The following is a 26042-nucleotide window of genomic DNA, read 5'->3' on the forward strand; positions in this document are numbered from 1 at the left end:
CCTGCACTTGCTCTAAATCTCTTGGGGTGAAATCTAGGAACGTGCTGCTGGGCATTTGGAAGTAGAAAAGTAAGATAGGGTAAGAGAGTGCAACATCGCACTATCATCTTCTGTCCCTCACAGGACAGTTAGGTTTAGATTGGGTTCTGACAACTGTCAAACTACCCAACAGAAGAGATTCAAGATTTCCTACTACCATGGGTGTCCAAAGTCCTTTCTTTTGCATTTATGCTCCAACCTTCCAGTGTCTGATAAGAAATAGGCGTGGAGCAACAAGAAAGACAGCTCAACAGACCCCCCTCCAACTCCTGAGACCACCACTACATTAGTATTTGACAGGAAGAGGTTCCCAGATCCCTTGTCCCCTTTAAAGAAGACATGGAAATAGCCCTTGGCACTCCCAGCGTTGTTGTATATGACCAATAGTTATCAATGAAGTACATTATGAATGCAAATGATGAGAACCACGTTTTACATAAAGGAGTTCCCAAAGGCTCATTCAAAACCAAGGCAGTGCGGTCTTTTAAGTAATCCAGAACATTAAGGAGACAAAGAATAGAAGACACCAGACCCCGGTCCTGCAGCAGCGGGGAGCCCCGAGGCCTCCACGGGGAGCCCCCGCGGCCTGCGCCGCTCCGGGCCGCCGCACGTGGCCCACTCCGGCGGGAGCCCCGCGGCGGTGGGGGAGGGGAGCGGCGTGGGACAAGGCGGAGGGCTCCGGACCGCCGAGCTACGGTTGAGGCGGCGCAGACTGCGCATGCCCCGCGCGGGCGCAACCACCGCGCGAGGCTCCGAGGGGGGGGTGGAGGACGTGCGCCGGCCGCACGCTGCCCTCTCCACGCGGGGAAGAGGCCCGGCAGGCTCTTCGCGACGAGACCGAACGTCGCTCGGAGCTCCGCAATCCGCTCGTCGCTGGATCTCGGGTGCAGGGGACGGGGCGGGAGGTGTCGAGGTGCAGCCGGCCCTCCCCCCCGGCGACGGTGGGCGCGCCCGGCTTCTCCCCGCCCCTCCTCCCCGTCCTCCCCCGGCCGCGGAGGTGGTTCGGCCCGGCCTCTCCGGCTCCCGTCGCTCCCTCCCCGCCGGTGTCGCGAGTTGGCGCCGCCGCCGCCGCCTCCACCACCCCCCCCCCTCCCCGCTCCGCGCTCTCGGTCGGGCTTCGGCCGGGCGGTCGCGAGCGCTGCCGGCGCCGCATCCCGTCCCCCGCGACCGGCCGTGCCCTCGACCCGACGTCCGTGCGTCCGTCCGCCCCTCGCTCCGCCGCGGCAGCAGCAGCAGCCCGAGGAGCCGCAGCCCGAGGCGGCGGCCGCGCGGGCCCATGGCGTACAGTCAAGGAGGCGGCAAGAAGAAAGTGTGCTACTACTACGACGGTGAGGGAGGCCGCGGCGGCCGGCGCGCGCGGGCCCGGGGCGATCGGGACGGGACGAGGGAGGGCAGCGACCGCCGCTTCGCCCTAACGACCCGGCCCACCGGGGAGGGGTCCCGGGCATCCGCACCTCACGGCCCGCCGGACTCGCACAAAGCCACCCGAGCTCCGCCCCGGCCTCCCCACCCCCTCGCCCCGGATCATCCGTCTGTCCGTCCGCCTGAGCTGCCCCTGTGCCTTCTCCCGGGCCCACCCTCGTCCCCCCCCTCCCCGCCCGCCCCAACCCTCCACCCGGGTGGAGCTGGAGAGCCGTGCTGCGGGCCCGTGGGGGGAGGGGTGGACCCCGAGAGCCGCCCCCCTTCGCTCGTGTTTTGCGTGGGCTGCATCCCTCCCCTTTGTTCGCCGGGTTCCCCGAGCGCCACTTTGTCGGCGTTCACGTGGAAGGTGACAGTCCGGGTTTGGGAGTTGGAGGGCGGCTAGGCCCGGCGTAGCCAGCGTGGAGGTGTTGGCCGATTGAGGGTGAGCCCAGACTCGATGGGTCCCGGCTCGCCTCTGTCGGGGTGGTTAACACCCACTTCTTTGTTGGATCAGGAAGTCTCCCCAGCTCTAGAAGCCCGGAAGAGCATCTTGCTTGTGAATTGTGAGGGCAGATGCTGGGGTGGTGGGAATCTTGGAGTGAAGCCCTAAGTGCTGTAGGTACGCTTGAGCTCCCAGTACAGGGAATTAGAAAAGAGGTGGTTGGAGTATGAGGAATCACGTCCAGCTCAGGATCCCGTTGGCTGTGCCTGTCAAGGTTACACTGAACACAGTAGGAGTCCTCACAGATACCTGAGGAGGAGATGGCACTTGAGATGGAATAAGGGCATTTGACAAAGAACGAACCTCTGTGACCAGGCCGCAAAGGCCTACCTGATCCCTAGAAAGCAATGCAGATTTGAGTGCTGTGTCCTAGTTGTTTGCATTGCATGAGACAGACCAAAACTGACTAACTTGAACATTGCAGTGCCGCCTTCATTTGGCAGAGATTGGTACCACCACCCCCTCCCACACACACACCCCTTTAAAAATTAGTTTATGTATTTATTTGACAGAGAGAGAAAAAAAAATAGGCAGGTAGAGGGAAAGAGAATGGGCGGGTCAGGGCCTCCAGCCGCTGCAAAGGAACTCCAGACACATACGTCCCCTTGCACATCTGCCTTAAATGGGTTCTAGGAATCGAACCTGGGTCCTTTGGCTTTGCAGGCAAGTGTCTTAACTGCTAAGCAATCTCTCCAGCCCTGTACCACCCCTTTTTAAAGAAAAGTGCCACCTGCTTCATTTTCAGGGAACTAAATATCTTATGCAAAGCTAGAGTGAAATAAAAAAATTAGAGGACCACATGTGTGTTGAATAGATTGACTGAACTTGTGCCATCATGGAAGATAGAAATGGGAGGACATTACTATTTAAACATGAATTACAGCCGGGCGTGGTGGTCCGCCTTTAATCCCAGAATTTGGGAGACAGAGGTAGGAGGATCTCTGTGAATTCAAGGCCACCCTGAGACCACATAGTGAATTCCAGGTCTGCCTGGGCTAGAGACCCTACCTCAAGAAACCAAAAATTAAAATAAACATGAATTACTTTATGGCAACTCATTTTCATGGTAAAACCTGTGTCATGAGTCCTCTGATCCAACTGGAAAGAATCTAACCCTGAAAGTTAATTTAAGATGTTTTAGTGTTTTCTGGTAGAAGGGAGCTAGTTGATGCTCAGCTTTCTCAGGTAACTGTGGGTTGCTGTTGGTGGAGATGGGCTCTGAAAGGAGTAAGCTTGCTTGCAACTTGCCATAAGGCTTGAACTGTAGAACAGGAGGTTCCCTGAGTAGCAGCTGTTTGTCCCAGGGCAGGTGTGTGATGAGCTCTTGTGAAAGGGACTGCACAGGCAGAATTCACATCTAGCTCACAGGCTGATCTAGAACTCACTCTGTAGCCCCAGGCTGGCCGCCAACTGAAGGTTATCTTCCTGCCTTGGCCTCCTGAATGCTGGATTAAAGATATGTGCTACCCCACCCAGTTGATCTTTGCAAGCAAGTGAGCCATCTCTTTAGCATATAAACTGATTTTACTTTGCTGATAAAGAAAAGGAGGGAAGAAGCAATTTTAAAAATTTGCAAGGGGAGGGGGAGAGAATGGGCACACTACGGTCTCCAGCCACTGCTAATGAACTCCAGATGCATGTTCCACCGTGAGCATCTGGCTTTATGTGGGTCCTAGGAAATTGAGTCAGGGTGCTTAAACATTACAGGCAAGTGTCATAACTGCTGAACCATTTCCTCAGCCCAACAAAAAATTTAAAAAAATAAGAAAAATTATTCCTTTTTCAAGTAGATAGAATAAGAGTGGGCACTCCAGGGCCTAGTGCCATTGCAAGTGAACTCCAAACACATGCACCACATTGTGAATCTGGCTGTATGTGGGTACAGGGGGATCAGATGCAGGCCTTTAGGCTTTGCAAGCAAGTGCTTTAAACCTCTGGGCCACCTCTTCAACCTCCCTCTTTAATTTTGATGCTGGGTCTCACTGTAGCCCAGTTTGTCTTCCAGCTACCTACCTACAGTCCTTCCACCTCAGTCTCTTAGTATAGGAGTTACAAGCAGGAGTCACTGTGCCTGGCTTCAGAGAAGCCAGTTCTATAATGGTAAGTGTCTTATTTGGAAGTTTTCTGGGTGTTGCAGGCACATGCAGAGTCTCCTGCCCACTCTAGAGAGTGATCACTACAGGCCTTGTCATCAGGAAAGTACTTTTGAAGCTACATGGATCAGGCACATTCTTCAGAATTGTTTGCTCTGTCTCTGTACTGCTGGTCCCAGTGATGGCTGGCGGACATTGATGTATGAGCTAGCCCTAAACCTTGGAAGAAAAGTTAAAACAAGAGCTGTTCTCTCAGCTGACTATGGCTGTTGATGTCTCCAGAGTTTCCAAGCACCAATTTCTAAGTCTTGGGCATCATTTTCTATAGTAGAAGATGAATGGTTTGTAAAATGATAGGCAGCTGAGTAGACAGTCATCAAGATCCCTCAGAACCTAAATGATGAGGTGATTTTGCTCTACTTAAATGTCATTAGCAAATCAAACTGCCCGTGGCTTTAATTGCAGTGCTCACATTTTCAATACATTATTTAGATACGTAAACTATACTTTGTTTTTAATTAAGTTTAGAGCCAATCACATTTAATGCCATATGTTGTATACAATATAACAACAAAATATATGCATAACTTGTATACTTGAGTACCAGTTGCTTTGTGTTCTGCCTGTCCTTCCTCTGAAGGGGCTACAACAGAGTATGTTTGGCGACATGTCCAGAGAAAAGCCCTCAGCTCCACCCAAAGATAAGATTGTACCATCCACCAGTGTCCTGCCTCCCCGTGTACTTGAATTTAACAGATTCAGGAATTCTGCACCCAAAGATGGACTATACCACCCATCCTGTCTCCCCGGGTGCTCAAATTTATTTAACAATTACATGGATTCACAGCCACTGTTGTCAGATTTACTCTTGTCTTTGACTTAAAACCATGGTGCTTTTGCTACTTGGCCGTCAGCACAGTTGTCTGGTTTCTTAATGGCTGTGTAAATCTTCACTGACCAGAAAATGGACAATTATTTTTTGGTTGCAGGCAGGCAAGTGCCAAAGAAATTGTAGTAGTTTATGACTATTAATGGCACATTTAGTAAAACTCAACTTTAACTCTTAAATTGTAGTCCTCTAAAATTCCATTGCCCCCACTTCAAATTTCATGCCTTATCAAGAGACCTCCCTGTATTAACCTTGATCCCCAGTTACTGCCTGGTGTTTCTTCTTAACACTCCTTGTCTTGAGTTCTTCCTCTTCCCTGTAGAATGAAAGCTTAATGAGGATGGGTAGGAAATCCATTTTGCTGATGTCTTGCCATCAACACCTGAACTTGAACTTTGAGTTACTGACAAGTTATTGATTAATTTCTTATGAGTTTACAAGTATAGCACATACTGGTTTCTTTAATTCGTAACCCACTCTGAGTTGCAGACAAGTAGGTTGGATTTGGTCTTCTGTAGATGAAAATGGAAAAGTACTCCCTCAGTCTACCACATTGATTCTTGTTTTAATGATTCTTGCCAATACCTAGAATCACTTTTTCCTTTTTTATAGTTTCTTTGCTACCCTCCCCCAACTGTTAATAATAGTTAATAATTTCATTGTGGACAAACTTTTAATTGGAAATGAAGATGACTTTTATGTGTGTGTGTGTATACATATATTTTTTAAATGTTTTATTTTACTTATTAATTCGAGAGAGAAGAGAGAATGGATGTGCCAGGGCCTCCAGCCACTGCAAAGGAACTCCAGGCACATGTGCCACCTTATGCCTCTGGCTTATGTGGGTACTGGAGAATCAAAGCTTGGTCCTTTGGCTTTGCAGTCAAGTGCCTTCACTGCTAGGCAACAAGGCAGGCCATGTGAAAATTTGTGGAAAGAAATTTTGGCTGTCATTAGTGAGTGCCTTGAAGTGTTATTTATTTGCTAGCAGAAAGAAGGAATGAGAGTGGGTATGCTAAAGCCTCCTGCCACTGCTAGTGGATTCCAGACACACGCTCCACTTTGTGCATCTGCCTGATGTGGACACTGGAGAGTCAAAAGCAGGCCATCGTGCTTTGCAAGCAGGCACCTTTGACCATAGAGCTATATACCCAGCTCAGAACTTTAAAGATATATATATGTTTATATGAGAGAGTGGGTACGCCACAGCCTCCTACCTCTGGAAACTCCAGATACACGTACCACCTTGTGCATCTGGCTTTATGTGTGTACAGGAGAGTCAAATCTAGACCTTCAAGCTTTGCAAACAAGTTTCAGCACAACGGGCTGACTATTACTCCCTGTTATACTCAGGCACCTAGAAATGTGCCTGACTGGCAAATAGTACTTGTTAATGAATGAATGAAATTAAAAAAACATCCTAAAGGTTAGAGGAGTGAGCTTGGAGTGGAGTACAATACAGAGAAAATGGAATTGTGGAACCCAGACTCAAAGGTGTTTCAAGGAAGAGCCAGTTAGTTGTCTTAGAGACTGTTAGTGGAGTAAGTATTCAGTGAAAGTCAAAACATAGTAAGCTGAACAGGGTGGTACACGCCTTTCATCCCAGCACTCAGGAGGGTAAGGTAGAATCATCATGAGTTGGTCAGCCTGGGGTACAAAGTAAGACCCTACCTTGGAAAACCAAAATAATAATGATGATAATTTTTTCATACCTTTTTCTCTGAGTCTTTTTCACAATCATATTATAGGGGGAAAATTGCATTTCACAGTCCTGAAATTCAAAATGACCTGAAAATTATAAGTTTCTTTGTAACTCATGTGGAGCCAAAAGGCTTCCACAATTAATGATGCTATTTGTATTTTTAAAAAATATTTTATTTATCTATTTCCAATCAGAGATAAGAGAAGCAAAGAGAAAGGGTATGCCAGGGTCTCTAGCTATTTCAAATGAACTAATTTTGTGCATCTGGATTTATATGGCTAGTGGGGAATCAAACCCAGGTCAATAGGCTTTGCATGCAAGCCCCTTAACTGCTGAACCATCTAGAACATTGGAGAATATAACCTGGGCTAGCAGGCTTTGCGGGCAAACACTAAACACTTAGCTATCTCTCTAGTCCCCTTATGTTCCCTTTTTAATGGTTTTGATTCTCTTCCTACCATGTCTTATTCTTAGCTGTGTTATTGTCTCCTGCATTTTGAATGGTTCTGTATCTATGAACCATTTTCAGAAAAGAACTTGGGTTAAAAAATGTAATTTCATAACTCAGGCATATTGTTAAAAGATGGGATATATATATATTTTTTTAATTTTTAAAAATATTTTTGGTTCATTTTTATTTATTTGAGAGTGACAGAGAGAGAGAGTCGCAAAGAGGCAGATAGAGAGAGAATGGGCGCGCCAGGGCTTCCAGCCACTGCAAATGAACTCCAGACGCATGCGCCCCCTTGTGCATCTGGCTAACATGGGTCCTGGGGAAATCAAGCCTCGAACCGGAGTCCTTAGCCTTCACAGGCAAGCGCTTAACCGCTAAGCCATCTCTCCAGCCCTAATTTTTTTTTTTTTTTTGCTTTTTTTTTTTTTTAGGTAGGGTATCTAGCTCAGGCTGACCTGGAATTTACCATGTAGCCTCAGGCTGCTATCAAACTCACAGCCATCCTCCTACCTCTGCCACTAGAGTGCTAGGATTAAAGGTGTGTGCTGCCATGCTTGGTGACAAAGGCCTATTATCTCAGCACTCAGGATGCCAAGAGAGGCAGGTCTTGATTTGTGGCCAGCCTGGGCTATATCCATTACAAGACCCTGGCCTCCATGGTGGGGGGAGCGTTTCCTGAGCTGTTGTCAAAGTACAAACATTTCTAGGTTTTTGCATATTTAGGGAAGACTTAAAGATGGGTACATGGGTTATTATTTTATTTTTAGAGACTTAATTAGATTAAGAGCAGGAAAGAGAAAGTATAAAGAGATCCTGCCCATGAGAAGCAAGAGTGGGGTAAATCCCCAATATTTTGTTCTGTAAACTTATATAGATAAGTGGTAAGACTTCGTGCCATTAAAATCAGCTGGGCTGTCTTAATGCAATTTTTTAATTTAAACGCTCCTACAAGCTGGGCATGGTGGTGCACGCCTTTAATCCCAGCACTCGGGAGGCAGAGGTAGGAGGATCACCGTGAGTTCGAGGCCACCCTGAGACTCCGTAGTGAATTCCAGGTCAGCCTGAGCTAGAGTGAAACCCTACCTCAAAAAACCAAAAAGTAATAAATAAATAAATGCCCCTGCAATACTGAAAGTAATTTTGTTATAAAAGGTATCCCTTTGAGATAGGGAAATAATACATATTTAAGAAGCTCTCTTGCTGTTAACATATTATGATAAGTGATACAACTTTACCTAAAAATATTGCCTGTGTTTTAAATTTGATGAATGTCTGACTTGGTGTTATTTGTCCATGTTATATGTTGTTTTAAAACATTGGATAAGATGGAATTTAAAATACTTGCTGGGAATTGCAGTTGTCTAGTCATGAATAATGAGATGGAATGCCTTTAAAAATGCTATGAAGCCAGGCATGGTGGCGCACGTCTTTAATCCCAGCACTTGGGAGGCAGAGGTAAGAGGATCGCTGTGAGTTCAAGGCCATCCTGAGAATACAGAGTGAATTCCAGGTCAGCCTGGGCTAAAGTGAGACCCTACCTCAAAAAAAAAAAAAAAAAAATGCTATGAATAATGCCTTACCACAACAAAACTTTCCTTGGGGCTAAATTTTGGTTAATAAAACTTCCCTAATAGGCTGTGCTGAACAGAATTTATTTTATTTGGTTTTTCAAGGTAGGGTCTCTAGCTCAGCTGACCTGGAAGTAATTTTACTATGTAGACTCAGGCTGGCCTCAGACTCACAGTGATCCTCCTACCTCAGCCTCCTGAGTGCTGAGATTAATGTTGTACACCATCACACCTGGCAAAGAGAGGAAATTGGGCACACCTAGCTGCTGCAAACAAATGCCAGACACATACTTGGGAATCAAATTGCAGTTCTTAGGCTTTAAGGACAAGTGTCACACTGAACCATGTCTCCAGCCCAGGACAGAATGTTTTTAACCCATATAAAACCAGCTATAAAGGATTTCTGGGGTGCCAGTTAGTCATCCAAGAAGCAAATTTAAGTTACCTCAAAATGTCAATATATTTTGTGCATCTGAACTTGCAAAAGAACACGAGCAGATTTTACTTTAAGGAACCAAAGCAGGGCCAAAGTTGGGGGGAAATTTAGGCATGCTTTTCTTGCTATACAAATAAGCATAATGAGTCTCCTGCATATAAAGGTTACATATGTTTTGGTTGAAACGTGCGTGTGTGCGTGTCCCCATCCCCTCCTCCCATGAAGGCTCTCATTCTAGCCCAGTCTGACCTGGATCTCACTTTGTAGCCCTGGGTTTGGAACTCATAGTGATCTTCCTACCTCAACCTCTCACGTGCCCCACTGGGATTATAGGTGTGCCACACCTGGTCATTGTTAGCAAATCTTAAGTGATCAAGGCCTTGATGTTGGGTATCCTCATTTCACATGGTCCAGGAGATTCTCTTCCCTGTTTTCAGTTTGTGTCTTTTCTATTTTAGGTGACATTGGAAACTATTACTATGGACAGGGTCACCCCATGAAGCCTCATAGAATCCGCATGACACATAACTTGCTGTTAAATTATGGGTTATACAGAAAAATGGAAATATATGTAAGTACCTTTGGTAAATATTGAGTGCTTCTTTCACATTTTCATTAGCATATATGACCTGCACATAATAATGATTCCCATGCATGAAGAAGTGCACTTGGAACAGATTCACCCCACAGTATCCCTCTTGTATTTGTCCCACCCCAGCTCTGATTCCACCATGGGTAATACAGTCAGCAGATGAAAAGGTCTAAGGGAAACAACTATTTGGGTTAAACTTAGGAGTAGGGATATAATGTCCTTTTCCCCTCTTCCTTCACTCATTTCAGTCAGACACTTCCCTAGACTGTCATGTTTCTGAAGAACAATGGTGTAGTGTATGTAATAGTTCTGTTATATTAGATTGTTATGTAACTACACAGAACTTGAATTGTTACAAAATAATTGTATAGAAGATCAACCTTACAGGTATTTATTTGCTTTATAAGCTACATGAATACTATGTTAGTGAGTCAGGCAAAGTACAAATGTCATAAGAAGCAACAACCACTTTAAACTTTAAAGAGCTTTTCTAGATGAAAATGGGATTAAATGCGCAAGATATAATAGTGCTCACCTGCTCAGGGAGAAAAGATTGGAAGGAGTTCACAGTGTTAGACAGTGTTGTATGGATTGTTTTATTTTAGCTATAGTTTTGGGGGTTTTGTTTTAGATGTTATTTAGGTATAATTATTTTAGACATATACATTTTAGCAAAAGGGGAGTTTGGGTCAGCAGCTTCTGTGGAAGGTGGGTGTTTTGAATGGATTGCAACTCTGCAGAAGATAGTGAGCAGAGGCAGCAGGTGAATACAGAGCAGAGAGTTTGTGATGCAAATGAGGATGGGGAATGTGAACACGAGCCTCTCTTTGTGTAGTTTGTCCTGTTTACACTAAAACAAGTGGTAGCTTTCACATACATTTCCTAAAACACACATAGATGAATTTGGGTTACCTTTGAATTTGAGCCATTTTACTCTGGTGAGCCATGTTCATTTGAAGGAACTAATTGGGGAAAATTCACATTCTGTTAAATAATTATGATATGCTCACTGATAATTTCAACCTTCTGGTATTTTTCTTTACAGAGGCCCCATAAAGCCACTGCTGAAGAAATGACAAAATACCACAGTGATGAGTATATCAAGTTTCTACGGTCAATAAGACCTGATAACATGTCTGAGTATAGTAAGCAGATGCAGAGATGTACGTGTAAAATGTGTTCATGTTGGTGATTGGTGGATATTTAACAGCTTATACCTAGATATCCAAATTGTTATTTTTCCTAATGTTTAAAATATATAATTATTGTATAGTATAAATACTGAAGTTACTTTAAAAAGCAAGCCTATGTAAATGGCTTGGGTAGCCTTTTTCTTTTAGTTTTGCTCCAGTGATAACTTTGGGAAATGGATATTTGTAAAGAGATTATTATGCTGCTTTATAACAGCAGGTCACACCTTGCTGTACTTCAGGAGTATACTACTGGGGTATAGTTCTGTCTGCAGGCTTTGGTTAATCTGCACTGTTTGTGATCTGTTTACCCTTTGTTGAAGTACCAGTGAAGATGTCTTACTCTCCATGTGATGATGTTCTGTTTTGTGAGGTAAAAATACTTTGTTATTATAGATTGGTAACAAAATGGATTGAAGTAGAATGCAGACTGCCCTAAAATAATTAGGACACTGTCTTTTGAGAGCCTAAAACTAGAATTCATTTTTATCTGTGACAGATGGACTTTTTATTGGTGGTCTGTACTGGTGATTATATTATATTCAGACTAGTTGTTAGTTGGGTCACAAATTCATACAATTTTATATGTCTTTCTTCCCACCATAGACTCATTTTGATGAGCAGATGCTATTTCTCTATAATTGTTTTGATTGGGATTCAGAGTTATGGGAAGCTCTTGAGTAAATGAACAGTGCTGATTTAAAGCTTGTATAATGCTGAATTACAGTACATTATGATATTTGAATAATAAACTAAAATAATTTATTCCTTTTTTGCCAGATAGGGTTTTATGTATCCCCTGTTAGTCTCAAACTCACTTTGTAGCCAAGGATGAGTTTAATCTTCTGATTCTCTTGCCTCCACTCCCAAGTACTGGGATTTGAGGCGTGTACCACCCCACCCAGTTTATGGGTTTAGGCTGGGGATTAAACCCACGATCTGAAGTTTATTAGGCAAGCGTTTTACCAAGTGAGGTATATCACAGCCCCAAATTCATTCATTTGGTGGGGGAGGGAGAGTCAGGGTCTCATTCTTACGCAGGCTGGCCTGGAAATCACAGTGACCCTCCTATCATAGCCTCTCAAGTGCTGGACTTAGAGCTGTGAACTGCCATGCCTGCTTTCAAACTTGATTCCTTATAATGCTTGGAACTTGCAGGTCTGCAAAGCTACATAGGACAGTGGTTTGGAAAGATTATACTATATATTTAAGGAGTAACCCAGAACATATAAGCCTTTTTGAACCTTTTATGCTTTGAAAGCTATTGAATCTTGATTTAAATGTTAAAATTGCCAAGTCCGTATTACTTTTCTGAAGGTAATGGATTATGATTACATGAAATATAAGTATTTATAAGAAATAATTTTTACAAAAATGTTTTGCATAATGGGTTGAAATGATTGAAATTTTTCTTTCACAGTTAATGTTGGAGAAGACTGTCCAGTGTTCGATGGGCTCTTTGAGTTTTGTCAGCTCTCAACTGGAGGCTCAGTTGGTGTGTACCCTAAATCAGACTTAGACAATCTAAAAATGCTTATATCCTTCATAAGCCAAGCCTTCAAATAAAGTTCTCTCTGCATTTAGCATTTTCACATTCTCATTATAATAGTCCACAATACTTGGCTTACTAGCTCCAGAAGGCATTTTCAGTTGAAGCATCAAGTTTCTCATTCCTCCAGTACACAAGTTCCAAAAAACCAAAATCCATGTGGTCAGATTTTCTCAGCATATTACCCCATTCCTGGTACCAATTCTGTAGCAGCCACCCTTAGATCATTCACAATTATAGAAGAAGGGATATTCATTGAAGCTTACATATATAGGGGAAGCTCCATAATGGCAGAAGAAGCTGGCCCTTGCTCACAGGTCTAAGCACAGAGAGAAAAGCCCTAAGCCAAAACAAAACCACACCACATAGCATACTTGTGAATTCCAGGCAAAGCTCAGATACTTTGCATATCTTTAGATTGGAACTCCACATCCATGTTGCATCTTAGGGCTGGACCCTAAGATCCGCCCAGTGACACCCCCTCCACCCAGGTGTCTACAGATCTAAATACAAGCTTGAATAAAATCCTGACTATACTGGAAGCCATCCATTCAAACTACCACACCTCCCAAGTGCTGTTATTACAGACACTTATTGTTACAGTATTTTAGTGAGCTTTTTGTTTATGTAACAAAATACCTGAAACATATAAAACATGCCTGAAACTTACAAAAAAGCAAGGGTTGTTTTGGCTCAGTTTCAGACATTTGGATCCATCATTGACCTGTGGCAGCACATCATGGTGTATGTACATAAGAGCAAAGTCTGCTTACCTCATGGCTGAGTGGAAGGGACTCGGATCCCAGTATCCCCTTTGAGGTCACACCTCTTTTGACCTAAAGCTAAAGCTTCCTGCTAGGCCTCCACTCTTAACAAACTCTGTCACCACACTGGTGACTAAACACAGGTCACATTCCAGGACCTAATAAGCAAGCATAATTATCTCGAACCTCCAAGTTTTGTGGACATCAAGAAGTGGAAACTTCTCTGTTTTTCACTTTTTCTGTTTTTACTTACTGCCTTTATTTCCTCCTCCTTTTCTACCATTACTACTACTTTCCACTTAAATAAGCCATAGGGTATTGCTCATCTAGAGAAATGCTAATTTGAGTAAAAATTCCTATTAAAGTCCTAATCTATAATCCTACCTTTTGATTATAATCTGATTACATGTGACGTACTTACAGGTTTTTAATTATAGAAGGGGGCATTTGTCTAGTGGACTGATTTTCTTAAATATTTTATGGCCAACACTAACACGTTTCTGCTTCTTAGCTGGGGCTGTGAAGTTAAACCGCCAGCAAACTGATATGGCGGTTAACTGGGCTGGAGGCTTACACCATGCCAAGAAGTCTGAGGCATCAGGCTTCTGTTACGTCAACGATATTGTGCTGGCCATCCTTGAGTTACTCAAGTAAGTTTGATTGCATCATTCTTTTTCTGTATTAAAATCTGTATCTTAAAATATATCAAGTAAACCATAATAGGTTCAAATCTCATAATAGCTTGAATCTCTGAACTATTAATGCCATATAAAGTATAAGGAATTTATTAACAGTAAAGAACATGTACAAATGTCTAAAACTATCATTAAATTCCCTCTTAAAACTTGTTAGGGACAGCTTGAAAATTGAGATGTGAGTTACAGTTTCAGTAAATAAAAGTGACTAATAGGACTTTAGAAATGAATGTCCTGACATTTAGTAGCTTTAACTTAAAGATAAAAATACGGGTTTTTTAAAAATTATTTTTAAGCTTTGAAAATGTTCTTGTTTATAGTTACTACACACACGCTCACAGAGGCTGGGGTTCCCTCTAGTGTGAAGTTACTGCACACAAACTCTCCACACAGGCTGGGAATTCCGCCAGTGTGAAGCCTGATGGCAACGGAGCCTTTGCAGTCTCTTGGTGACTCACGGCCGAGGAAACTGTCTGAAATTTTTTGCCTGTTTCCTCTGTCTGTTGAAGTTTGTTCCCTATGATCAGGTTTGAGTGACTTGCTGCTTTTTTTTCTTTATTTTTTTTGAGGTAGATTCACGCTGACCTGGGATGCACCCAGGCTGGCCTTGAACTCAGAGCAATCTTCCTATCTCTGCTTCCTGAGTGCTGGGATTACAGTTGGCTTGCTGCTTTTGTAAAAGACTGGTAGACTGAGCAGTGTTGCTTGTTTGGTTGGACACATTTAATTTTGTGAAGAACTTCTGTGATGCAGTGTCTACTTTGCAGGCTTTCTTCCTGGTTTCTGTGAACGGAGAACACTGGCTGGCCAGTGAAGCCAGCTCTGCAGTGCTGATGTCGCTGTGTGGCACGGTTTTGCCATCTAATGCAGTAACAGTTGTCACTAAATTGTGCTTTAAGTGATGGCATTTCAGTGTGCCTTTTCCTTTCCTTGTTCTGACACAGCAGTGTAGTAGTGATGAGTCATGATAACACGACAGGAAAGGTTCCTAGAAGGTGTTGGAGCTAAACTTCCACTGTGATGTGTAGGGTGTAGTGAGAGCCCTGTGTGTGGTCTGTCGCAGCCCTCAGTTCTGTGGTTAGTGATACACTTTGTGTCCCTTGGCATGTATTAGAAAATATTCTTGGTTTGACTTTTACTTCTGAACCATTAAAATTTGAAAGCTGTGAGTTGTGGCACACTCCTGATTCCCAGCACTTAGGGGCAAGGCAGAAGGGTTACACAGTGACCTACAAACCAGTCTGGACTTTAGAGTGAAAGTGAAATAAAAAGAAAAAGTCCAACTATTCTTAGTTCAAAGTTGTAAAATGGCAACTGGATAGATTTGGTGTGTAGGCCAAAGTTAGCCTACTCTTTCATGCTGAGATTTACTATAGAAATTTTAAAAGTACTTACATGTTTGTGGGGAGACACATGCTTGCCACACAGGACAGACTTCATGAATAGTAATTTCCTCACGTAATGCTGCCTGAGAGTTGAAGACTGATGCTCAGTCCAGCACTGCACAGTTATGTGTCAGGCTGTTAAAAGGGGATTGAGCATCTGAATGCATAAGCTCTGTTGGATGTCCTGGACTCATAGTAGGCTCTGTCTGCTTTGTTTCAGGTATCATCAGAGAGTCTTATATATTGATATTGATATCCATCATGGTGATGGCGTTGAAGAAGCTTTTTATACAACAGATCGTGTAATGACTGTTTCATTCCATAAATATGGGGAGTACTTTCCTGGCACGGGAGATTTGAGGGTGAGTCCAAATTCTGTCTGAATAAATATTACATTCACTAGTGGTCCTATACTTGAACTGATATTTCCCTGGATCATTAATTTGAAGCTTGTATGCAGTGGCATCTGCCAGAATTCACGCAAAGTTTCATGAGGACCTGTACTATACTGGTTACTTTCCTTGTTGACTGACAGTACCTGACAAAAGCAATTTAACAAGGCTTAAGCCCTGAAGGAGCTCAGCTCAGGATAGTGAAGATGCTACAGACAGGCAGGTTTGATGCTCAGTGGTTAAAGGAGCTTGTTTGCAAAGTCTGATGGCCTGGTTTGTTTTCCTAGTACTACTGTATAGCCAGGTGTACTAAGTGCTGCATGTGTCTAGAGTTTGTGTTCAGTGGCAAGAGGCCCTGATGTGCTCATACCCTTCCTCTCATTTTCTTTCTGCTTGTAAATTAAATAGATGAAGATGTCATAGACCATGACCATTATAGATGCTGCTATATTGGGTCTTCTCTGCAGCGCCCATCAGAATTGCCAGAACGGTGACAAAGCTCCTGAGGGCCAGTCAGCAGTACCAGTCCTACTGCAGGCCAAGGTTCCTCCCTTACTGCATGCAGAGATTCCATGGGCGTGCACTCTTCATATGCATTCTTTCTGCACAGAAAGAATTGAGGGCATTGCTATCTCCCAGGATACAGGGTATAGTGGTCAGGTCCAGGTCACTGGGATGAACTTACAGATCTAGGGGAAGTTCCATAATCGTGGAAGAAGCTAGCCCCTTTCATAAGACCATGCAGACAAAGAAAAGCCAAAAGCAACCACCACCAGCATATGCAAGCACACTGAAGAACTCCAGGTGAAGCTTCAGCACTTTGCATATCTGTGGACTGGAATTCCAAATCCACCCCCACACCTTAAGGCTAGACTCTAAGATCCACCCAGTGACACCTCCTCTAGCCAGGTAACTGAAAATCCAAGAAGTTTTAATACTCCTGAATCTGTTGGGGAACATCTATTCAAAATCTCACACAGGGCAGCGTGGACACGTGGAAAGTGTGCTTTGGGGGCATTTACTAAGATTTAACATTTTTAGACATGCTGATCTGCATTGTTAGTCTGTCACTGTTAAAACCTGAGGCAAAGCGGGCCTTCCGTCATAAATCTGTGAGCCAGACTACAAGCCACAGACAGGCGGGGCTCTGCATTAGACACAGTCGCCTCAGAGTTGATAACCTCCCTTGGTCTTAAGCTTCTACCTCAGGGTTAGCGTTCTGTTTATGATGATTTTTTTGGGCTAATGTTCATATTGCCCACAACTGTTTGTGTCATATTTCTTCTAAAATATATGTTGGATTTCTTCTCTAAAAGTACCATTAGAAATTAGTGTGCAGGCCAAAATTAATGTCAAGCTTTGTATTATAGAGTAATCTCAGATCTGTTTGTGTATTTTTTTAGGACATTGGTGCTGGAAAAGGAAAGTACTATGCCGTCAACTTTCCCATGCGAGATGGCATTGATGATGAGTCATATGGGCAGATATTTAAGCCTGTGAGTTTTGTTTTCAAATTTGAAAAGAAATTCTGCACAGTTCCTGGATATTAAGATGTGCTATTTTGTTTGTAGATCATCTCAAAAGTGATGGAGATGTATCAGCCCAGTGCTGTGGTGCTGCAGTGTGGAGCTGACTCCTTATCTGGTGATAGGCTCGGGTGCTTCAATCTCACTGTCAAAGGTAAACAGTATAAACAGTAATGTTCCCCTTACATGGTTTCTCTTCTTCCCAAGAACTTCCCATAAAAGATTTTAACATATTGTAGTTTTTTGCCTGCCTCTTAATACCAAGCTCTGCTTTATAGTTCCCATGGATTTCTGTCTGGTTCTGTGTGACTGCAGTTAACTTTGCTTCTGTGAAGTCTCACTTCAAAAAGAAATCACTTACATGAGAGAGAGAGACTATGGATGTGCCAGGACCTCCTGCTGCTGCTGCACACAAATTCCAGATACTGCACTGCCGTGCTCTTGCAGCTTTACTTGCGTACTGGAGAATTGAACCCCAGCCAGCAAGCTTTGCAAGCAAGTGACTTTTAACAGTTGTGCAGGAGTTTGTTTGCAGCCACAGGAGGCCCTAATGTTCCCATTATCTCTAATAAATACATTATTTAGATAATTTGGCCCACGAGCTTTGGAGCCATACACCTAATGTTCCAGTTCTACTCCAGCCACCACAGGTGAGCACCTGCCCACCACCACTCAGGCATGCCTATGGGCAGCACTCACATGTGCATGCGCACACACACACACACACAGCAAAGCAAAAAAAAAAAAAACTCCAGCTGGGGAGAAGGCTCAGCAGGTAAGAGTGCTTGCTGTCTCAGCATTAGGACCTGGGTTTGGTCCCTAGCATGCACGTAAAGTTCTGGGTGTGCCTGTGCACTCCCAGTCCTAAGAGAGCTCACACAGGAGGATTGCTGCAGCTTAGTGGTAGGCAAGTGTAAGCAAAATCTGTGAGCTCTGGGTTCAGGTAGAGACTGTGTCAAGGAAATAGGTGAAGAGCAATAGAAAAGGAGACCTGACATCCAACATCTTCCTCTGGCCTCCATAATGTCTGCACACAAACCATACATACTGTACACAACAAGAAAGACTGAGAAGAATAAAAGTAGTGACAGTACCCTGAACTTTACAGTGTGTCTACATCATGTTTGAACCATGTTTTGTTTGTATGCAGCATGTAAGAATATTTGCAGTTGGAAGTTTCTCTGCTCCTGGCTGTGATTAGGGTCTCTCAGGTCTACTGAAGTCAGCCAGGAAGTACCTCCTACCTAAACCTCTGCTCCCTGCAGCAAGCTTCTTGCTGTGGTGTTCCCCCCCATTCTTCACTGCTAGTGCCAGCCTTGAACAGTTCCTTGCAGTCATTTTTGCCTGGTTTGGGGTGAAGGAAAGGTAAATAAATGTTTCTTCTTTCTTTCTGCCAGCTATTTTTTTTTTCTTGTACGTTTATAAATTAACTTTCTGTATGCTTGCTTTGTCTTTAAAGATATCTAAAAAAATTTTTGCAAGCTCTTACCTTTCTAGTAATTAAAATTGGATTATAAATGATAAGATGCAATGATTGGGAAATCCTTAATGAAATAAGTATCATATATATATATATATATCATATATATATATATATATATATATATATATATATATATGAATTTCTATTAAATATTTATTTACAAAAGAAGGAGAAAGAATGGCACACCAGGGCCTCTTTTCACTGCAAGTGAACTCCAGACACAAGTGTCATTTTGTGTGTCTGGCTTTATGTGGGTACTGGGGAATTGAACTCAGACCTGCAGCCTTTGCAAGCAGTGACTTTAAGTGCTGAACCATCTCCCAGCTTAGATGAATAATTTTTGAACTATGACATTTTACTCTGAAGAAAGACTTGGTTTGTAAACATGTGCATACATACATACATTTGCACGCACACACTGTGTGTGGGGGGGTGGGTGTATTGACATGCCAGGGCTTCTTATTACAAATGAACACTAGGTATTTTCACTACTCTTCTGCATCTGGGTCCCATTGAGTGGTTTGGGAACTTCCAAGCAAATGCCTTTAACTGCTGAGCCATCTTCACGGACCCCAAAATATTTAGTTTTAGTTTAGGTTTATTATTTTTAGGTAAGATAATAAAATTACCCATAATATTGTTACTAAACACAATTTGTGGTCAAACTTTGTAGTGTGGCCCTATAGAAGTCCATATGGGAGATGGGGACAGAGGTCAGTTTATGTTGTGTTTTAAAGTTAATATGTATTTCCAGTGGCTGTGATGTCCAGTTTTTGTTGTTACCCAAATACTCCTTGTTTTAGGTCATGCTAAATGTGTAGAAGTTGTAAAAACTTTTAACTTGCCTTTGCTGATGCTCGGGGGAGGTGGCTACACGATCCGTAACGTGGCTCGATGCTGGACCTATGAGACGGCTGTGGCCCTTGATTGTGAGATCCCCAATGGTAAGTGTGGTATCTGCTGCCTGTGTGAGAACTGCGGTGCGCCGAAACCAGCGAGTCTGCAGCCTGCCTTCTGAGTAGTCCCCGTCACTGCAGTGCTCGGCTCCAGAACTAGAAGGGTGCTCCCTGGGCCTTTCTGTTCATAGGCTTGTGTGAAAACTGAGCTTTTATTTATTTTTTAAATTATTTTTATTTATTTGTTTGAGAGCGACAGAGAAAGAGGGAGACAGAAAGAATGGGCATGCCAGGGCCTCCGGCCACTGCAAACGAACCATCTGGCTAACGTGGGTCCTGGGGAATCAAGCCTCGAACCAGAGTCCTTAGGCTTCACAGACAAGCACTTAACCGCTAAGCCATCTCTCCAGCCCAAAACTAAGCTTTTAATGGATATCTTTCATTGCTTTTCACTAGAGTTGCCATATAATGATTACTTTGAGTATTTCGGACCAGACTTCAAACTGCACATCAGTCCTTCAAACATGACAAACCAGAACACGCCAGAGTACATGGAAAAAATAAAGTAAGAACTCATTGAGTTGCTTTTGCTAAATACTTCTTAACAAATATTTAGAAAGCCAAATGGAAGTTTGTTTAGCTTTATAGTTTAACATTGGATATAAAAAATTTGAAACCTGGAGATCACTGACTTTTTAAAATTTATTTAACACAAAAGTGTGAGCTTCATAAATACATACATACATACATACATACATATATATATTATATATATATATGTTTATTGAGGTAGGGTCTCACTCTAGCCCAAGCTGACCTGGACTTCACTGTGTAGTCTCAGTAGCTTTGAACTCATGGCAATCCTCCTTCTGCCTCCCAAGTGCTGGGATTAAAGGCATTCACCTCCATGTCCAGCTAAATTAAATATTTAAATATAGGGCATTGTAAGTTTTACATTCAAGTGGGTGATTTGTGTACATCATCTGAAATACTGTGTTAAGGCATTATCTTTCCTCTGCAAAGCATAGCGCCAGTGCAGTGCCCAGGAGCAGGTCTGTCTCGCCACCGTAGACGTGCTCTGCAGCCTCACACAAGCTCACCCACCTTTCCTGAGTCTCTTGGTCATTGAAAGGGAACAGTACCTGCCTTGTAATCTGTGAGGAGCAAATTAGCTGACATATCCAGAATTGATGCTTTGTGTTTAGTGTTTCTACTTATGTAAGAGGAACTTCACAACCAGGAGATTTTGTCTAATGACTCATGTATAATTTAGACAGCGTTTGTTTGAAAATCTGCGCATGTTACCACATGCACCTGGTGTCCAGATGCAAGCGATTCCAGAAGACGCAGTTCATGAAGACAGTGGGGATGAGGATGGAGAAGACCCTGACAAGAGGATTTCTAGTAAGAGAACCCCATAGCTGTAGTTTTGCTTTCATGGCTTACTACAGTAACACCTGAAAGTATGACATCATAGTGACTCAGGAACAGCACCTGGAATGTTTCACTAGCATACATTTTTATAATCCTTCTTTCCATTTTAGTCACATCCAGCATTTCCTGATGTCTCAAAGCCTGAATCATATTACTGTTTCACTTAATATGACTGTGCAGACATGATTAAAAGTGTCCAGAGATGAGCCAATTTGTATATTTTGGAATCAAATTGGAAAATACCCATTTTTTCAAAGTAGGAGGAATTAAATAATATAGTGGCTTCTGTTTGATTCTGTGGCTTCTCAGTGCATGTCATGAATTGTTATGTTTATAAGCATGATGGCACGCTAATATATAGACTCTAATGTCTGGTATTCATAGTAGTTTTTGTTTTGTATACTTCTTAGCTCTGAAATAAAAAGGCTACTTTTTTAGAGAGAGACATGATTCCTACCTCCTAAAAATATTTCCAAGTGTTTCTCATGTGTTTTTGAGCTGTTTCTTTATAGATTAAAGCTAGGTTTTCAGCATTAAGCAAAAATTTTCACCTAGTTCAGATCTTGAAAGGATTAGGAATCTGTTGCCCTGGATAAGCACAGTAACTGGCTGGAACAGTGCACAAATGTACTTTCATGATTGTAAGATCAGTGGCTGGTTTTACCCAAATTTCTCAAAATCTTTTCTGTATCAGTCCGAGCATCAGACAAGCGGATAGCCTGCGATGAAGAATTCTCAGATTCCGAGGATGAAGGGGAAGGAGGTCGTAGAAATGTGGCTGATCATAAGAAAGGGGCAAAGAAAGCTAGGATTGAAGAAGATAAGAAAGAAACAGAGGACAAAAAAACAGGTCAGGTTCAACATTGTGATTGTAAGTTTGGGAGCCGCATTGCAGTTCTAAGGAGACCTCGAGTGGGTTGGTTTCTGGAACACCAGGGCATGCCTCTGCTGGGCATGTCTCCTGGATAGGGATGCCTGCTTCTTGTTTAAAACTTCCAGACTGCTTTTAAAGCTTTGTAAATGTTTTTGCTCACATTGTAATTGTAGCACCTTTATTTCCTTCCTTTCATGACATAGACCAAAATAGTGAGCTTTACACTGTTGTGGGTTAGGTAAGAGAAGAGATGAAGTGCAACTGTATGTCCTTTGAGCAGAGTTAAGTCTGGTTTTTTAAGATGGTCTCTGTAGCCCAGGCTGGGATTATAGGCATATGGCACCATGCCTAGCTCAGAACTAAAATCCTAAAGTAATTGTATGTGTGTGTGTGTGTGTTTGTGTGTGTGTGCTGAACTTGCATGTGTACATGCATGTTCTTAATGGGAGGGTGTGTGTGCTTGTAGAGGCCAGCAGTTGGTACTGGGGTCTTCAGTTGCTCTCCACCTCTTCAGTGAAGCAGGGTCTTTTGCTGAACTAGAGCAAGCACACTGATTCAGCTAGACTAGCGAGCTGGTCTGCCCCACAGACTCCATTTCTACCTGAGCACGTGTGCCGCCACGCCCAGGATTGTTTGTGAGTTCTGGGCATATAACGTCGGGACCTCATGTTTGTCTGGCAAGTACTTTATCACTGAGCATTTCCCCTGCCCCTCTAAAATAATTTTTAACTACCTAAAGTTGATTTAATGAAAATGAAACAAAAGTTGAGATCCATTATTTTTAGAGTAGTTTTGTTGTTTTGAAAGTGAAGAATCTTCAGAAACCGAAGACAAAGTAAAGCACTGAAGATAGGAACAGTTTGGGGAGCTAGGTTCCATATGGGTGTTAAGGAAAGGAACCTGGCTGGCAGGCCTATAGTGAGACACCTCCAACCCTTATGCCATCTCTTCAGCCGAGAAGGATACTCTCTGATACTTTAGCATATTTCAGAATGCTTTTATCTTTGGCCATGTAATTTGCTGTAGCACTTGCATAAACATGTCTTGCTACCGCACCTCCTTATAGAGCTTTATTGCTTTTTTTTTTTTTTTTGAGATGTCTTAAATATGTGTTTTCTTATGCTAGTGAGTTCAAGTTTTAGTAGACAATTTGCTATTATAATCTTGAGTTTAGTTGTTACTCTTATTATATTGAAATTGTGAACAATGTCAGTATTTAGTAGTGGTTTCAAACTAAAGGCCTGATCATGTGATTTTGCTTTTGCTTGTGTCTCTGGGGTCAACTGATCCCGCCTCTCCCTACTAGACTAGTCTAGCCCCATTCATCTTCCTTCCATCCTTCCAGCCTCCTTGCCTTCCTCACCAGAGGTCTGCTCATTCTTTGGGTCCCCTCCATCCTCATCTCACTGGGCTTTCCTGACCTCTCTGGTCCTTGTGCCGAATGTTCCTATGAGAGCACCTGCCCTGCTTTGGTGCTGCTGGCACAGACGATCTCACAGCAGTACTGCATGAGGTGCCAGTGCTGACGGTGAACTGTGACGATCGCAGTCCGAGTTCACTTAAAGCTAAAATAAACATTTCATATTTCAAAACAGGTTTTAATCTTTTCATACTCTGTTTTCAGATGTTAAAGAAGAAGATAAATCCAAGGACAATAGTGGTGAAAAAACAGATACCAAAGGGTAAATTATATTCTTTATATAGTAATTTCTAAGTGAACAACCTACTTGAGGATTTTAGCATGTGTGGCTGTGTGTGATGACTCATATCTGCAATCCCAGCACTGAGGTAGGATTGTTACAAGTTTGAGGCTAACCTAGCCTAGAAAGTGAGACCCTTTCTCAAAGAAAGTATGTGTGTTTGATGCAGTTTTATGCTTTTTTGTTTGCTTGTTTTTGTTTTTTCAAGGTAGGGTCTCAGTCTGGTCCAGGCTGACCTGGAATTCACTATGTAGTCTCAGGGTGGCCTCGAACTCACAGTGATCTTTCTACCTCTGCCTCCTGAGTGCTGGGATTAAAGGCATGTGTTACCACTCCCAGTTTAAGCTAATTTTTTTTTTTTTTTTTTTTGTTTGAGAGCGACAGACACAGAGAGAAAGACAGATAGAGGGAGAGAGAGAATTGGCATGCCAAGGCTTCCAGCCTCTGCAAACGAACTCCAGACGCGTGCACCCCCTTGTGCATCTGGCTAACGTGGGACCTGGGGAACCGAGCCTCGAACCGGGGTCCTTAGGCTTCACAGGCAAGCGCTTAACCGCTAAGCCATCTCTCCAGCCCGAGTTTAAGCTAATTTTTAAAGGATACTTTACAATGGATTGTAAAACCACAAGAAAGATTAAAACTTTTTTACTCAAAAGTCACTTGGAGCTTCATAGCATGAGCCTTCAGGATGTGATCAGTGGGTTCAATGTAATATGCGTAAACCAAGGTGGTTCCATTTTTAATACTTCATGTTGCCTCTTTCAACAGAGCCAAATCAGAACAACTCAGCAACCCTTGAATTTAAGTCTCCTCGATTTTAGGAAGCATTTAAAGTGAGAAAATACTAGGATGAAAATGTTTTCTGTTTGAAGACTTCTGGTTTCATTTTATACTACTTTTAGCATGGACTATATTTATTTTCAAAATGGCCTTTTTTTTGTTTTTGTTTTTCTTGGCAAGTTTTATTGTGAGTTTTTCTAATTATGAAGCAAAATTTCTTTTGTCCACCATGCTTTATGTGATAATATTTAAATTGATGTGGTATGTCAAAGAAAACACCCCTGACCTATTAAAGAAGTATTTGGCCTTTCTGAGCTGACTTTTTCCATCTTTTGTAATTATCTTTATTAAAAAACTGTGCTTGGACTGTCTTTGTCTATTTATTGTCATAGGCAAGCTTGCTTCGGAGCTTCATGACAGGATTTGTTTTGTGGGACTGAATTATACTAGAGGTGAAAGCTAGCTCCTTTTTACAAGAATCCTGCCACGTGGCCCCTGTGGCCTCTCAGTGCCCGTGAAGACTGACACTTGAGCTTATCTCTGGGATACAGTGCAGTGCAGTGGAGATGGAGGCATTAGAACTGAGCCAAAGATTCCCAAAAGTTGGAGATGGGAACTCTGAATTGAATGAAAAGTTGAAGCTTCTCTACTAATGTATATGTAGAAAGTTTGTTGTTTTTTCCACATATCCACTATGTACCAAGTAGAGAAAAGATTGTATGGTTGTTTGAGCAGAAGTCCCCTATATTGTATTTAAAATGTTGAAATGAAATATTCTTTAAAAACCAGGCTGTTGCTATAATTAAATCATACCCAGGTTCTACTGTACCACTCAGGTTTCCTCATCAAGGAAATAAACACTTAAGTGGTGGCTGTTCCTTGAATGTCTACTACTCATTCTAAGATTTGGAGAGTGATTTCACATCATGGAAAAATGCTTTCACTTACAGCGTGCTTTATTGGTTGTAGGAAGCATACAAATGGAACTGTTCCTGCTACCAAGTTGTATAAAGGAGAAACCTGTAGAGACTTGGCAAAAATTAGTGAAATCCTAAATATAAAAATACTTATTTTATTCAAAAGAGAAAAAAGACAGCGTGGGTACACCTGGTCCCTTAACCACTGCAAGTAAACTCCAGACACCTTGTATATCTAGCTTATATGGGTACTGAGGAATTGAACCTGGGTCCTTAAGCTTCACACCGTAACTGCTCCAGCTCTCTCTGTTTTTACAAAAACCTAGGAGACTGGTTAGGCAAGAATGATTTTCTGCTGCCTGGTTAACTGAGACACTTAGTGAAGCATTGAGACTTGTGTTAGGGGCCCTGTGTACCCACTCGGAGGAACAGATGCTTCACTTTTGTCCTCCTTGCTTTAAATGTGGGGTCTTCAATACACAGAAGCTGTAATCCTCTATGCACTTGGCAGCTGAGAACTCTTCTCCCACGCTTGAGAAGTAGCCACTACCCTGAAGTTCATGGGCCTCAGCCTTGTTTTTACCTCCTCACTCTTCACTTGTTAGTAAGCAGTAAACCTCTGTGCTCTTAGGGAAGTAAGGAACTCAGGCTTTGGTGTCTGTGAAACAAATTGCCACTTTCACAGCTCTGTAACTTGCTTTTTTACATCTAGTATTGTGATTGCCCTTTCACCCAGCATAATTTCTGGTGTATGAACATACTAACATCATGTTCTAAGATG

At 42.8% G+C, this 26042-nt stretch overlaps 1 protein-coding gene across 1 annotated transcript; it reads left to right on the plus strand.

The window, feature by feature from the left end:
• Positions 1 to 1220: 1220 nt before the first annotated feature.
• On the plus strand, positions 1221 to 24710 carry Hdac2 (histone deacetylase 2). Its single transcript, XM_004660646.3, has 14 exons — positions 1221 to 1367; positions 9543 to 9655; positions 10722 to 10839; positions 12287 to 12361; positions 13691 to 13829; positions 15480 to 15621; positions 17055 to 17147; positions 17223 to 17331; positions 19464 to 19604; positions 20013 to 20121; positions 20830 to 20960; positions 21685 to 21840; positions 23489 to 23546; positions 24333 to 24710. The coding sequence occupies exons 1-14, from the start codon at positions 1316 to 1318 to the stop codon at positions 24361 to 24363; spliced, it is 1467 nt and encodes a 488-aa protein (XP_004660703.1). The 5' UTR covers positions 1221 to 1315; the 3' UTR covers positions 24364 to 24710.
• The last annotated feature ends 1332 nt before the right edge of the window (positions 24711 to 26042 follow it).

Source organism: Jaculus jaculus, chromosome 7 (assembly GCF_020740685.1).
Source record: "Jaculus jaculus isolate mJacJac1 chromosome 7, mJacJac1.mat.Y.cur, whole genome shotgun sequence".
NCBI classification, from domain to species: domain Eukaryota; kingdom Metazoa; phylum Chordata; class Mammalia; order Rodentia; family Dipodidae; genus Jaculus; species Jaculus jaculus.

Excerpts from the sequence above, each read along its gene's own strand:
- Hdac2 (XM_004660646.3), top strand. The coding sequence starts at position 1,316 with ATGGCGTACAGTCAAGGAGGCGGCAAGAAGAAAGTGTGCTACTACTAC. Across the intron at positions 17,332-19,463 it reads CTTCAATCTCACTGTCAAAG|GTCATGCTAAATGTGTAGAA; the intron begins GTAAACAGTATA and ends TCCTTGTTTTAG. Across the intron at positions 20,961-21,684 it reads CCCTGACAAGAGGATTTCTA|TCCGAGCATCAGACAAGCGG; the intron begins GTAAGAGAACCC and ends TTTCTGTATCAG.